A 14112-nucleotide genomic window follows, 5' to 3' on the forward strand; every position below is an offset into this window, starting at 1 on the left:
GTTGACTACCGTTGGGGATTTAAATGAGGACGGGACTATGCTGCCCTTTTGTGCTTTACAGGAGTGATATGATTTAAGAGGGGGAGACTTCTTAATCCATGCAGCGATCACTGCGGCTATTTGTGCGCATTGGAAAGAGGGCCAAGCGGAACCTAAGGTTTCTCTAGGGTGTCAATATATAATGACTGCAGCCGGGAAGTTTAAAGCGGTCTCATGTCTGTACAAACGCATGACTCTTGACAAGCTGCCCCCTTTGGATGTACTCAAGCGAAAGTGGGAAGTAGTTGTAGGAAAAGAGATACCGGAAAGTACTTGGGCTGAGGTGGTAGAGCGAGCGTGGAAAAGCACCAGGAACGCCCGCTTTCAATTGCTTCATTTCTATGTTTTACATCGCGCCTACCTCATGCCGGCGAAAATCAAAACATATTTCAACACTGACTCAGACGAATGCCCAAGGTGTCGAGGAGAAGGGGCAGACTTCCCCCATCAGATTTAGGGGTGTCCACTTCTAGCTAGCTATTGGAATGAAGTCATTGCACTATTGAAGGCGGTGATGGAAAGAGAGCTAGATCTGGCATTGGGGACTTGTACACTGCATTGGTTCCCAAACACAGCTAAAACTAAGATCACCAGCAAGTTTATAGATATGGTATTGGTAGTGGCCAAGAGGGAAATTATGATGCACTAGAAAGCGAGTTGGTCCCGATCTTAGATCGATGGAGGAGAGAGTTCATCAAATGGGAAGAATGTGCTGGAATAGTTAGGCTACAGTTAGCAAAGAGGACGGGGAGTGAGAGAGCACTTGAGGCTGCTAGGGCGTGGGAACACTTGGTGGGATTATTGAAAGACCGAGATGCTGAGAGCGATGACAACACTGATCCGGGGGTGCCGGAAACAGAGTAGACTCTTTATAGCGAGTAGATGTAACCATACGACCGCATTATATATATGTACGATGAGTGAGTCTAAAGTGGCAGCCTGTACAAGCCTGTATTGTTTGAGTATTGGAGAACACCAATTACGCACTGCTAATGGTTATTGATAAGTACAGAGTAACGTAGTATGTGACATGCCTGGAGGGAGGGGGGACTTAGATTTAGGTCAGAATTATTAGGGATCATGATGTTTCTTTGTATGGGCCCCATTGAGTATTGGACATTACTCCCCTTGTCACATGATTCTTATTTTGAGGACACAGCAGAGAAATGCCATAGGAATGCGCCAAAGATCCTATGCGGATACAATTGTACACCATAAAGAGGGGAGGGGGACTAGACTTACGATTTGGGAAATGTCAATGTCCTGATTTATAAACCTAATAAAGTTTGTTTAAAAAAAAGCATTGTGACTCCACATAGTTTACTCCTCACACTGTGTGTACTCCATTACAGAACGTAAAGAATTATTATTTAATTATAAAGAATAAACATTGTCTAAACAAAACCCTTCTTTAAAGAATATGCATTTTCAGTTTTGCATTCTCAGACCCTTCTTCTCCAATATGAGAAGGCAATGCTGACGTGTTTATGTGAGAGTGAAAAGTATTGAATTGAGGAGATGATTAAAGGGATCATTCAGATATTGTTGGGACAGGATCTACAGACGTGCATTTTTAGCAAAGTCCTTCAATATCTGAAGAACCCGATTTTGTACCCTTTGTTGGTGCCTTCCTTAGATTCATGGAGTGCAGGTTGGCTGGTATATTATATAAAAGCTTTTCTATCACGTATTCATCGATGGAATGAACTAGGAGTGCATTTGAAACGAGTTGTGCCTACATTCAGCTCCAGTCTTAAGACGTGTTTGTTTTACTGTTAACCTGCCGCTCTGCATGACAGGCTACGGGGTCTACAGTGCCTTTTGATCTTTGTCAATATGGTGCTAAAATACGTCGTTATCATATCATGATCATGACTGTACAAACAATACAAAAAACAATGAAAGATGCCCAGAGGCAACTCTTGAACTTAATGAGGCTGAATGGTACAGGCATTTAGAATGTTTGTAGAATAATTATTTTATAGACATAAGAAAACTGTCTGTTTATATATTATAACTCCCTTTAGTGCAGCATCCACTGAAGAAATCCTATTAGCTTTAGGAATTATGTGGTCAATAAGGCATCGTGGTTTTTCGCTCTTTAAGCAATGTAGGGAAAAAAGCGTTGCACAGTTTGGATGTAAGAAGAGCATTGTGCTTTTAACTCCAAAGGATTATACTAATATGTAGGAAACTGTCAACCACTGACTTTGACTTCTTGCTAAGGCTCTGTATGAAATTCTGTTTTAAAGAATTCATATCCAGGTTTCTGGTACACCGACTTCTAAAAAACTACTAGGACCTTGCTATTGTGCGGGATCTAGTACTAAATTTAATGGCAGGACTGTCCTTATTCACCATGAAAATATAATGTTTTAGATTTTATCCAAACGCCTCTACTTTCACTATATCACAGTGGTAAATGTTTAGATAATTTTGAATGTTCTGAGTTCTATGCAGCAGCAGAGACAACTGAATGGATGAGTTGAAGAAGCTGCTTTGTTACTGCATCTTGGTGTTTGTGCCTAACGTCTCAATACCTTCCTAACAGACCTATATTTTGACTCTGGTTTGCAGTGGTTGACTATTTCTACTGCAGTCCACAACTAAAGAAAACAAGCAGTGGCAAGGCAAATTGATCTTATTCTGAAACCTATTGGCTTTTCTATTTTTGCTCCTCCTTGATGACTTATCATGAAAGTACATTGAAAAATGTCCACCATGGATGTGCTTGCATCCGCAGTGGCCATCTTTTAATGGCTTCCCTTAAAGTATAAGAACAGTCATTCAAAGTTGGCACATCCATCTTTGAATAGGGGTTCTTAAATATAGACGAACATACATTAAAAGAAGGCTACCTAATCCATGATTCCAATCTTTAAGTGCTTTTCCTATATTTCAAGGAAAGCCATTCAAAGATGGTGCCCATGGATGCTGCTCGCACATTCACAGCAGTGATTTCAAGATGCTTGCTGCGGTGCGTGCATATGCGAAAGCCTAAGTGGTTTTCTTGCAATGGTGAGAAAAACCTTTTTAGATGGCTGCCTGCTGATATCGTGACATGCAATGCTGACTGTGCAAGGAGGCTGGCAGAGTCAAGTGGCCACAGGGGAAGGGATTTCATTAAAGAGAGCAGGGAGAGAAGGAGGGGAGCTTGATAAAGAGGGGGAAATGGTTGAGGTGGAGACAAAATTGTTCTTCAATTGCGCTGCGATGGAATGCCTAATGTTTTCACTGGAAAGATACATACCATCCAATCAAAACACGGTCAGATGAAAATGCTTCTTATTGGGGCAGACACAAGAATAGAATGGAAAACCATCAAATTAGAAGCAGGTGAATATGCTATACGAGAAAGCATCTCAGTCACGAGTTAGGGACTGATCCTAAAGCCCACGCTATGTTCGTATCATTCACAGCAGATCTTTTACAACAAATAGTGTAAGTGGTTTGTAGGCAATACTTAATGACCACTGGCGACTCTCAAGTGGAAATCCAAGGAGACACTTGACAGAAACACATTACTTTTTTTTAAAGTTTAAAATGCTTTATTAAAAGAAGTAAACAATGTAAAACATCCGTACAATTCAGTAGTAGTGGGTAACAACAACAGCTGATAGAGTGATGAAGGACAATAATAGCGAAGCAACCCTATGCAATAAAACCTAACTTAATACAGTTCCATTTGAAAAAGTTTTTTGATAAAGAAGAGAGAAAGAAGAAAGAGAAAGGAGAGAGAAGAAAAAGGAAAAGAAAGAAAGAAGGAAAGTAGGAAAAGGGAGAATAGAAAGAAGAGGAAAACAGAAGAAAAATATAACAACAATCTATCATAATAAATAACAAAATAAACATTTAAGACATTTTCCTGGATAAAAAGTTTGTCAAAGGTAACCATAATAAGTCTCTTTTAATCAACAAAGGAGTAGAAGTAGCATAAGCTCTGTCCATTCTATGATGATGACCAAGTAAGTTACGTAGACCGCACTAGCACAGCATGTGCTAGTGTCTCCTATGGCAATGGTAAATAGGACAACACTTTATGGACCATGAACATAATACAACTAAGAAAGTGCATTGAATTAATGCTACAAGTATGAATAAAATACTTACAAAATTGAGAAGCGCATCGAAAACTTGTGTTTGAAAAACTGTATTTCACAAACATTAGCTGGTGGTTCCAGCAACTATTTACCAGTGCCATAGGAGACACTAGCACATGCTGTGCTAGTGCGGTCTACAGTTCATTTTCATACTCCCGAGCGGGGAGTGTTCCTTATGAGCACAGTGTACGCCTGAAAATTATCCAAAAACTACGCAGTGCACGGACAGCATCTTCAGTTGACCAAGTAAGTTCCACCATGCTAAAAAGGAAATACTTGATGAATCTTTCCAGTTAGAAGTAATAATTTGAAAGGTAATAGCAATAAATAGATTGACAAAATTACCATATTACTTATAATTATCAAAGGCAGGAGACAAATGACCTAAGAAAACATGTTCAATGTGAAAAGGAATATCTGACATGAGAATATCATTTAATTTAGACCAAATTTTGGACCAAAGGTCAGCAGTAGGGGGACAATGAAAGAACATGTCAGCATTATCGTGAGAGCATGACCAGCATTTAGGGGAGTCTAGCAAATTGAATCTATGAAGGGAACTAGGGGTAAGAAATAATCTGTTATAGAAAAAATAGAGGGATTGTGTCGTGCTGGTCGAACGAGAGGTGGTGTGGATCCGAGACCAGAGTACGTCCCAAGTGCGTTGAGGGAGATCTAAGCATAGGTCTTTTTCCCAAAGGAGTTCTAAAGGAGATTTAGCTCTGAGTGTGGAAGAGGAGGCAATCAATTTATAAGTAGTGGCTGCTTTAAATTGGGTAGAAAAATCTATAGGAGTAGGGGGAGAAGGGGGAGGTAATAGACGAAGGATTAATAGGAAAGTAGTAGTTAGTGAGGACATCCTTAAGTGTATTGTAATGTGATGAGTAGCGAGGTGAGACATTGTAAAGGGATTGAATCTCAGAAAAAGATAGGAAAGCATCTCCGTTAATCAAATGCCGAGGAGTGATAATCCCTTTATCAATCCAGTCCTTCCAAAAGAGGGCACGATTGTTGATCTTGATATGTTTGTTGTACCAGAGGGGGACATCCAAGGAACAGGAAATGAGAGAGAAGTGAGCTGAAAGCGAAGTAAGAGCTAAAGCTTTAGAGTGCACAAGAGTAGGGAAGGAAAATCGTTGTGGGGGAGAGGAGATCCTAAGAACAGAAGGAAGAGAAAAAGGAGAACATTGCACCAATTCCAACGTACTCCATGCCGTAGAGGAGGTAGTAGTGGAATCTGAAAGGAAGGTCCACATTTGCTTCAGGGAAAAAGCAGAGTGGTAACGTCTAAGATGTGGGAAGTTAACTCCTCCAGAATCTTTAGAGGATTGTAGACGAGCTAGCGAGAGTCTGGGCTTATGATTGTTCCAAAGGAATTTGATAAGTTTGCTGTTAATAGGAGGAAAGAAGGTATTAGGAAGGGAAATAGGGAGCATAGAAAGGTAGAAATTTATGATAGGAAGAAGCATCATCTTGATCGTAGCAAGTCTGCCCCACAATGAAAGAAAAAGAGGAGACCAGCTATCAACAAGGGTAGTAAGCTTAGTGAGAATCTCTGAGTGATTAAGTTTAAGAAGTGCTCTTAGATTATTACAATGTAGGATACCAAGACATCTAATGTGGGAAGAGGCCCAAGCAAAACCAGAACCAATAAACATAGAGGGAAGACAAAATGTATTAAGAGGCAGGGTTTCAGATTTATCAACATTCAGTTTATACCCCGAAACACTGCAATAATTGGTTAATAAGGAAAAGAAGGCCGGAAGAGAAGTAGACGGATTGGAAATAAAGAGAAGAATGTCATCTGCAAAAGCAGTAAATTTAATATGTACATCCCGAAAGGTAAATCCCTTATAATCCTTACAGCGTTTAATAGATTCTAAGAAGGGTTCAAGTGCAAGGATAAAAAGGAAAGGGGATAGGGGGCAACCCTGCCTGGTGCCCCTAAGGAGAGGAAAGTAGCGAGACTGAGAACCGTTAACCCAAACTGAAGTGGAAGGCGAAGAGTATCAAAGTTTAATTAAGTTAATAATAGTGGGGCTAAATGAAACACATTACTAAGGGAAACCTTCATTTAAAGTTGGAAGATAATTCACGATTTCAATGTTGTTCATAGATAAAAGAACCTTATATTAACTTTCCAAAAATCTGTGTGATTTATTGTATTTCTCCTTCAATTTCTAGATGATAAAGTTAAGACAGAGAGGGAATTGCCTCCATTAATGCTTGGACCTGAGTTTACATGCCAACATTTTCAATATTCGGAGAACGAGTACTTTCACCTCCATGGTGGCATTGAGATTGATATTGGTACACCTTCGCTTGAGGATGTTTCAGACGAGATCAAGGTCAGACCTGGTTTTCACTTTTTAGTGTTTTTTATTTAAAAGTTTGTATTTTCCACAATTTACAAACATACTTTGGCATTCATCAAGTATGTGTTTTTCTTTATGGAGGTAGCAAATGAGTCTAGTGACGACTTAAAAGGAATGCGTCTGCAAACAAGCATGGGCAAAACCGATAAAGCCTGGCAAAACAGATATAGCCTGGCTTACATTTTCACTTATAAGCCTGAATTATTGACATTGCCCATGTTTGTTTAATATTAGTATGTATCGCATAGAAGACTGCCTCACATGCTACAAAAGAGGCCTGTTTTTGCATAAACCAGTGAGCAGTATCTCTCAAAGTTACCACAAATATTTTTCCAACTTCTGTGCATATTAAAATTAGATCAAATATATATGTAATCTGAAATTGTATTGCTAAGTGTTTTGATTTTCCTCATAGAGGACATGTTCTACAAAACATCTACTACCCAGAAGCTAAGAAATGACAGGTATATGATGCTTGTATGTGGTAGTTTTGAGGAGGATTTTTTGACATGGTTCGAAAGCACAGCTACGGGATTACTACTGTCACCAATTATTTACCTTAAACGAATTGTGAGTTTTCGCTCCACACAGAGGAGTATCACTCTATCACCTCGTGCTATTTGTTGTTTGATGTATCATTCCACCTCCTCTGGTGTGCTTGCATTGCAGTGCATCAGGTGCCATTTTACGTCTTAAAGCACAAAATCATCACCCATTTAAGTATTTAATTTATAGATGCATTTTATAGAGAAAGCCATTGGTTTTTTGTTTTGTTTTTTCCCTGCAACAGTCTTTTTTATGTTTTAGTCAGGCCCAAAATGCAAGCAAAATCTATTGGCTTTGGAAACAATTGTTTATCTGTGCGATTGCAAGTGTATTTAGATGGCAAAAGTATGTGTTATGTATAGAGGTGAAAATATATAGGTACATGTGTGTGAGAGGGAAATAGGATGTGCATGACAGAGTAGGTGCACTTTTGGATATAGGTGTGCATGTATATGTAATTTTGACTGTGTTAGCATGTGGGAATCTGTTGAATACTCTACTATGAGGATTACCTTACAAAAATTATCCTTACTTGAGATATTTCTATGAATAGAGTGTGGGAAGCTAATGCACAGGTAGGGCATCAGCACCATTTTTGTTCCAGGTAATGCACTAGTATTGTATTGTATTGTATTGTATGAGATATTTGTAAAGCGCACTGTGACCAAAAATGATAGCCTGGCGCTAGTTATAACAACTGTGTAAGAATAACAACTGATGGAGAACTGAAAAGCCGGTTATTAATGAGGGAACAGCCAAGTCAGAGTGAGATCTTAATGTAGCCGGTAATTTATTCCATGTCTGAGCTGCATTGACGGTAAAAGTACGTCCTCCTTGTCGGACCTTTTGATATCGAAGTTCCTGGACATAGTTGCCTGTGGTTGATTGAAGGTTTCTGTCAGGAGTATATTTTTTTTTAGTTTGGCTTGTAAGGGTTTTGGTCCTTTATTGTGTAGTGCCTTATGGACAATACAGAGAGATTTAAAGTTAATTCTCTGCTTGATAGGCAGCCAGGGGGGATCCTTCAAGACCTCTGTGGCAGATAAGTATCAGGGTCTGTTCAATGTTATCTTAGCAGTGATTATCTGATGGACTCTAGCTTCTTTAACAAATAGCTTGGGGCTCCTAATAACTGGGCATTGCAATGGTCCAGCCTTCTTAGTATTACACCTCTGGAAATCAGTGATCTGGCTGGCAGGTCAAGCAGCAGATATGGCTTCCTAAGGGCCCGCATCAGAGCGAAACAGGTCCCGGTACGTCCGTTCACTTGATTTTCCATAGACAGACATTGATCAATAATCACACCTAAATTTCGTACCGCTGCTGGGTTGCCCAATGGCAATTCCTTAGGTAGAGGCCAGAAGTTAGGCGTTAGAGATACTGGGATTTTATTGTATGAGCAACAAAGGAGATCAGCTTTGCTTCCATTCATCTTGAGTGAATTTGCATTCATCCAGTCAAAGATGTCAAGAATGCATGCCTGGAAGTTGCCTTTGGTGTTCAGTGACAGAATTAGCTAAGTATCGTCTGCATAGTTAATTACCTTAATATTGTGGGCCTTAATAAGTGAGATAAGGGGTTTGCTATAAATATTGAATAGGGTAGGGCAGAGGGAAGAGCCCTGGGGGACACCATCTGTTGTCATTCTAAATTTGGATAACAAGAGGGGAAGAGATATCTCCTGACAGCGACCAAACAGATAGGATTTTAGCCAGTTTAACATCGGGCCCCCACTCCCACTGCCATAAGTCTGGACAGAAAAGTGTGGTGGTCCACCGTGTCAAACGCAGCGGACAGATCTAGGAGGACCAGTACAACAGATTGTTCATTGTCTGTTGTCCTCCGCATTTCATCTGTAGCGGAAATCAGAACTGTCTCGGTTCCATGGCCAGGACGGAATCCAAATTGCTCTTCCTCAAGCCATGCATAATCCTCTAAGTAGTGGAACAGTAATGAACCTATGTGGCGCTCTAAAATTTTTATTGAAGAAGGAAAATAGGTCTTAAAATAAGCTGGATCTGCGGAGTCTTTTTAAAAACCTTGACAGAGGTAGGATCGAACCTAGTCAATGTCACTGGGTGAGGTCTGAAGGGGGAGGCGGTCCAGATTGAGCAGGGCTATCAACGTGAAAAATAGCATGTTTTAATGCAGTAGGTTTGTCAATCCCATCTAAAATTGTTTTAATCTTACTAACAAAATATTCCGACAGATTATCACATAGGTATAATCTCTCACTTAAAGCGAGATGGGTTAGTGAATTCTTTGAGTATTTCAAATGTTTTTCTTGCTTTATTAGGGGTTGCAGTAATCAGCTCACAATAATTTAGTTTTCACTTTCCTTAACTTGTTTTTGTATTCATTTAGCACATTTTGTAGATTGATCTTATCTTCCTCAAGATAATGGCACCTCCACTCCATTTCCTCTCCAGTTGCCTACACTTTAGTTTGGCATCTTTTAAAGTAACATCGCACGAAGGAGCTGAAACCTTTTTCTGTCTTTTTAAGGTAGTCAGAGGTATAGTTTCATCTAAGGTTTTTAAAGTTTCCCTTTCAAATCTATGATAGTTCACGTTAATGGAGTCTACTGGAGAGAAATGTGTTTTGTTAATGAAAGGTTTGGATTTAACTTTAGAAAACCTGTGCCATGCTCTGCTCTCTACTGAGTGTACTGCTGTCTTTCCAAGGGAGCAGCTCTTATCCACTTGCAGATAGACGGTAATCAGTGAGTGATCAGTCCAGCAAAGAGGGGTAATTTCCCATACAGAGGTAAGATCCTCTTGGGAGAAAATGAGGTCCAGAGTATGGCCAGCTATATGTGTGGAGCCATGGACCTGCTGCTTAAGGCCGAAAGTTTCCCAGGTACTGAGCAACTCCTTATACGCCGCAGATAGGCCTCCTTCTGCCCAGAAATAAAAATTGCCCAACAGAAAAAAATTATTATGCGTAATCCACATATTGGAAATATTGTCTAGGAGAGAGGGAAGAGACAAACTTGCGGTTGTGGGTGGCCTATAACAGAAAATCCCTGTAGCCATGTTTTCCTTTTGAGCTTTAGCCAAAATCCTAACATTTCTATCCGCTCTACGTAGTCTAGGGAGAAAATAGTGAAGTCCCACCTGTTTTTATGGAGAATGCCTAAGCTCCCCACCCCTTTTTTCCAACTCAGGGCTTCTGGAACCCTTTGAAACCATCCGGACACGCCTTATTAAGATCAGAAACAGAGTCCCCTGTAGTCCATGTTTTTGTAATGAACAGTACATCAAACTCCCCTGTATTAAGCAATAAGTTAATTTCTTCAGCATGTTTAGGGAGGGATCTAGCATTCTGCAAACCAGAAGTTAGCCTATCCTTTGGCGCTGTCTTAACATTATGGCTCTTAATAGTAACTTCCGTCTTTATAATGGGTCTCTTACCAATAGTCATAAGCTCATCTTGCGTGTAGCAAAGACTTCCCTGATGGCTAATGGCTAAACCGGCAGCATGGCTGGCGCTGAGCATGGTCAGAGCGCGGACGGGCACAAACGGGATGGCCTTTAGAACACCTTTGGCGTGCCTGCAGCGCGCCTGCTTCACGAACGCTCCAGCCTGCTACTTAACAGCATCTGAGTGACCCTCTGAGTGTAAAATAATGCCCCCCAGCTGTTGATGATATCTTTACATCAACATTTTCAACACGGGGAAAAGCAAGATTTGCACCAACTGACCAATTGAGAAAAGGCATTTTGCACCAGCAAAGCAATCGAGTTGTCAATACAAAAATTGCACAGGTCCCAGCGCAATCTTTTTACTCGGAAACGTTTAAGTGATCTATGTTATTTGATTCCTGCCGATGACAGCAACTTGAAGCCAATGTTCTTTGGAACATGTAATTGTAATTGTAAAGGCATTTGTAGAGCGCATGGCTACCCTGAGGCCTCCCAGCGCTGTGGACTCTGGACTGTGGATGCTTCATTTAGCTAGATGGAAATAGCAATGTTTTCAATAGTTTCCGGAAAACCAGGTGATCGTCAACCAGTCGGATGTGGTCTGGGAGGGTGTTCCATCTTCTGGAGGCCACATAGGAGAAGCGCTGGCCTCCACTTCTAGTTTTCAAAATTTTGGGAAAAGTTGCTAGGTGTTTGTTGCCAGAACAAAGAGTTCTATTAGGATGATAAGGGACTATCGTTGCCTGAAGTATTGGAGGGCTTTTTGCAGTCAGGATCTTGTGGGTGACACAGAGGGCTTTGAACTAGATCCTTTCTGCCACGGGTAGCCAATGCAATAATGCTATAGCTCTCCTGGCTGATTCTCTGTGGGGGATGTTCATGAGAAGTCTAGCTGCACAATTCTGCACCGCCTGGAGACTCATTATTGTGGACCGTGGTGAGCCAGCATAAAGAGCATTAGCGTAGTCCAGGCGTGAGAGAATTAGTGCTTGGACTACTAATTTCTTGGACTCCCATGATAGCAGTGGGAAGACTTTCCTCATCATCCTAATTAATCCAAAGCAGCATCCTGCAACATTCTGTGCTTGGACTTTCATGTTAAGTTCATTGTACAGCCATACTCCCAGGGATTTAATTTGAACTTTGGGAGTTGGAGCTTTACCTAGACAATTAGGCCAAAGGGTGATGACCCCCTCCGGAAGTGGTTTATCCAAGAGCATCAACTCGGTTTTAGTTCCATTAAGTTGTAAAAATGAGCTTTCCATCCAGGTTGAAATTGTTTTCATACAATTTGCTAGATTGTCTGGACTATTTCCTGGTTGGTTGAGGGAAACTATCAATTGGGTGTCATCAGCGTAAGTAATGATTCGAATTCCAAAGGGTTCAACAATTTTGGCCAGAGGACATATAAATGTTAAAAAGTGTGGGGCTCAGGGAAGAGCCCTGCGGAACCCCACATCTCACAGGCATGCTCCTAGATGTACAGTTTCCCTCATAAACCTGGAATGATGGACCCTCCAGGAAGGACTCCAGCCATCCTAGTGCATCCCCTGTTACCCCTGCTTCTCTAGTCGTAGAGATAAGCAGATGATGGTTAACGGTATCGAAGGCTGTACTCAGATCCAAGAGGAGGATGGCTGCCGAACCTCCGGCGTCCATGATTTTTCTAGTTTCCTCGGTCACGGCAATTAGAGCTGTTTCTGTGCCTTGTTGGGGTCTAAAGCCTGTTTGTGTAGGGTGAAGGCGACCGTTCTCCTCGAGGAATGCTGAAAGTATAGCATTTACATGCTTCTCTGTGATTTTAGCAATTCCTGGCAGTAGGGATATCGGTCTGTAGTTCGAGAGGATATCTGGGTCGGCTCCTACTTTTTTTAGCAGTGGCTTCACCATGGCTTGTTTCCGGGGTGAGGGGACATTGCCAGTACTTATTGACAGGTTTATGAATTCTAGTATGATGGGTGCCACTGCGTGAGAGACTTGATTTAGGATGTTGGGTGGAGCCGTGTCTTCTGGGGAGCCAGATTTTAATTTGTTGAGATAGGACTTTAACGTTTACAGATTCATAGGGTGAAAAGCCTCCAGGACTTTTCCAGCCCTACTCTCATTGGTGTCCAGCTGAGTGGAGTTTAGAGGAATGGTAGGAGGTGGAAAGGTGCGGTAGATGGACTGAATTTTAGTGTGGAAGAATTCCGCTAAATCATTACATCGTTTAAGTGTATTCTCTGCTGGAGGTGAGGGAGGAACTGGGGTAGTGATTGTTTTAAAAATTTCACGCGGGGCATTAGCGGCTGAGGAGATTTAGGATTCATAGCAGTTCGCTTGGATTTTGCATATTTCCAATTTGTACATTTTTATGGCCTCTCTGTAGATTTGTTTTTTTTCTTTAGAGAAATCTTTCCTCCATTGTCTCTCTGTTTGTTTACACTTGAGTTTGAGTTCTCTAAGGGTTGGAGTGTACCAGGCTAACTTTTTTAGGCCTTTTTTCCCTTTCCTATGTTTCCTAGGGGCCGCCAGGTCTAGGGATGCTTCAAGCCAACTATTAAAATCCTGATTGGCTGATTCTGGATCCCCTTTTAGTGATGGTCGAGAGTTACTCAGGATGTCTGACCAGGACTCAACACTAATCATAGCCCAGTTACGTCCAAGTTTTTTTATAGCGGTCTCAGATCGATACCTAGTTGTAGATACCCAAGTGAAGGGTAAAAGAAAATGGTTACTCCAGGGTAGGGAGATTGGGTTATCAGCTATTACATTGGTGTTCGTAAAGATGGGATCCAATAAGTGTCCTGTAAGGTGGGTAGGGCCGTTTACTTTTAGGTCAAGGGCTAGGGCTCCTAGGTTATCCACCAGTTCCTCAGTGCTGGAGGAGGAAGCATCATCGAAATGGATATTAAGGTCCCCTAATATTGAAAAGTTAGACAGGGAACTAGCTAAAGTGGCTATGTTCTCAGGGAGATCCAAATTGAAGTTTCCCAGGAGTCCAGGGGGATGATAAATTAGACCCCCAGAGAAGGTGCATATCTGTGAAAAACCAATGGCGAATACTAGGCTTTCACAGTCACGAATCGACCCCTCATTCACGCGGCAGCTAAAGCTGTCTCTATAAATAATAGCAAGACCTCTACCTCTGTTAAGCGGGCGGTCTTGCCTTTGTATGCTGTATCCTGGTGGAAAGGCCCGGACCACATCTGGGTCCGACCCGTCCCTGAGCCAGGTTTCTGTCAGGAACAACACATCCGGGTCCCTTTCCTCCAGGATCAGCCTAATTTCTGTAGTGTGTTTAGGCATTGAGCGGCAGTTCAACAGTAACATTTTGAATTCTTGGGCGGGAGGAGCAGTTTTAACACTTGTCCTGCTGGTGTTCAAGACTAAAGCGCAATGAGGGCAATTGATGGAAATAAATGGAGACCCAAGTTTGTGCCGACAGACCTGAGTATCCCTGAGGCTAGTCAACTGTGCGGATGAGTATGGTTAAGATGGCCGCTCCGGAGAATCAGGGGTCGTGGGCCCTGGTCCCGGCCGGGCACATGTAGCAGCCCGATTGTGTACAGCTCCTTTGTGCACACAAAAAACTCAGGTGACATCAGCTAAATGGCATCAGGCATACCATTGAAAATGCACTTTAAT

General features: G+C 41.6%; 1 protein-coding gene across 4 annotated transcripts in view; it reads left to right on the forward strand.

Annotated features, from left to right (window-relative positions):
- ANKAR (ankyrin and armadillo repeat containing) overlaps positions 1 to 14112 on the forward strand; it is a 1199016-nt gene that overhangs the window by 173943 nt on the left and 1010961 nt on the right. For all 4 annotated transcript variants that reach the window (XM_078680368.1, XM_078680367.1, XM_078680369.1 and 1 more), the window contains one exon: positions 6324 to 6487. In XM_078680368.1, the coding sequence (XP_078536494.1) occupies positions 6324 to 6487 (164 nt within the window). The remainder of the gene's footprint in view (positions 1 to 6323; positions 6488 to 14112) is intronic.

The sequence above is a fragment of the Lissotriton helveticus genome, chromosome 3_1 (assembly GCF_964261635.1).
Source record: "Lissotriton helveticus chromosome 3_1, aLisHel1.1, whole genome shotgun sequence".
NCBI classification, from domain to species: Eukaryota; Metazoa; Chordata; class Amphibia; order Caudata; family Salamandridae; genus Lissotriton; species Lissotriton helveticus.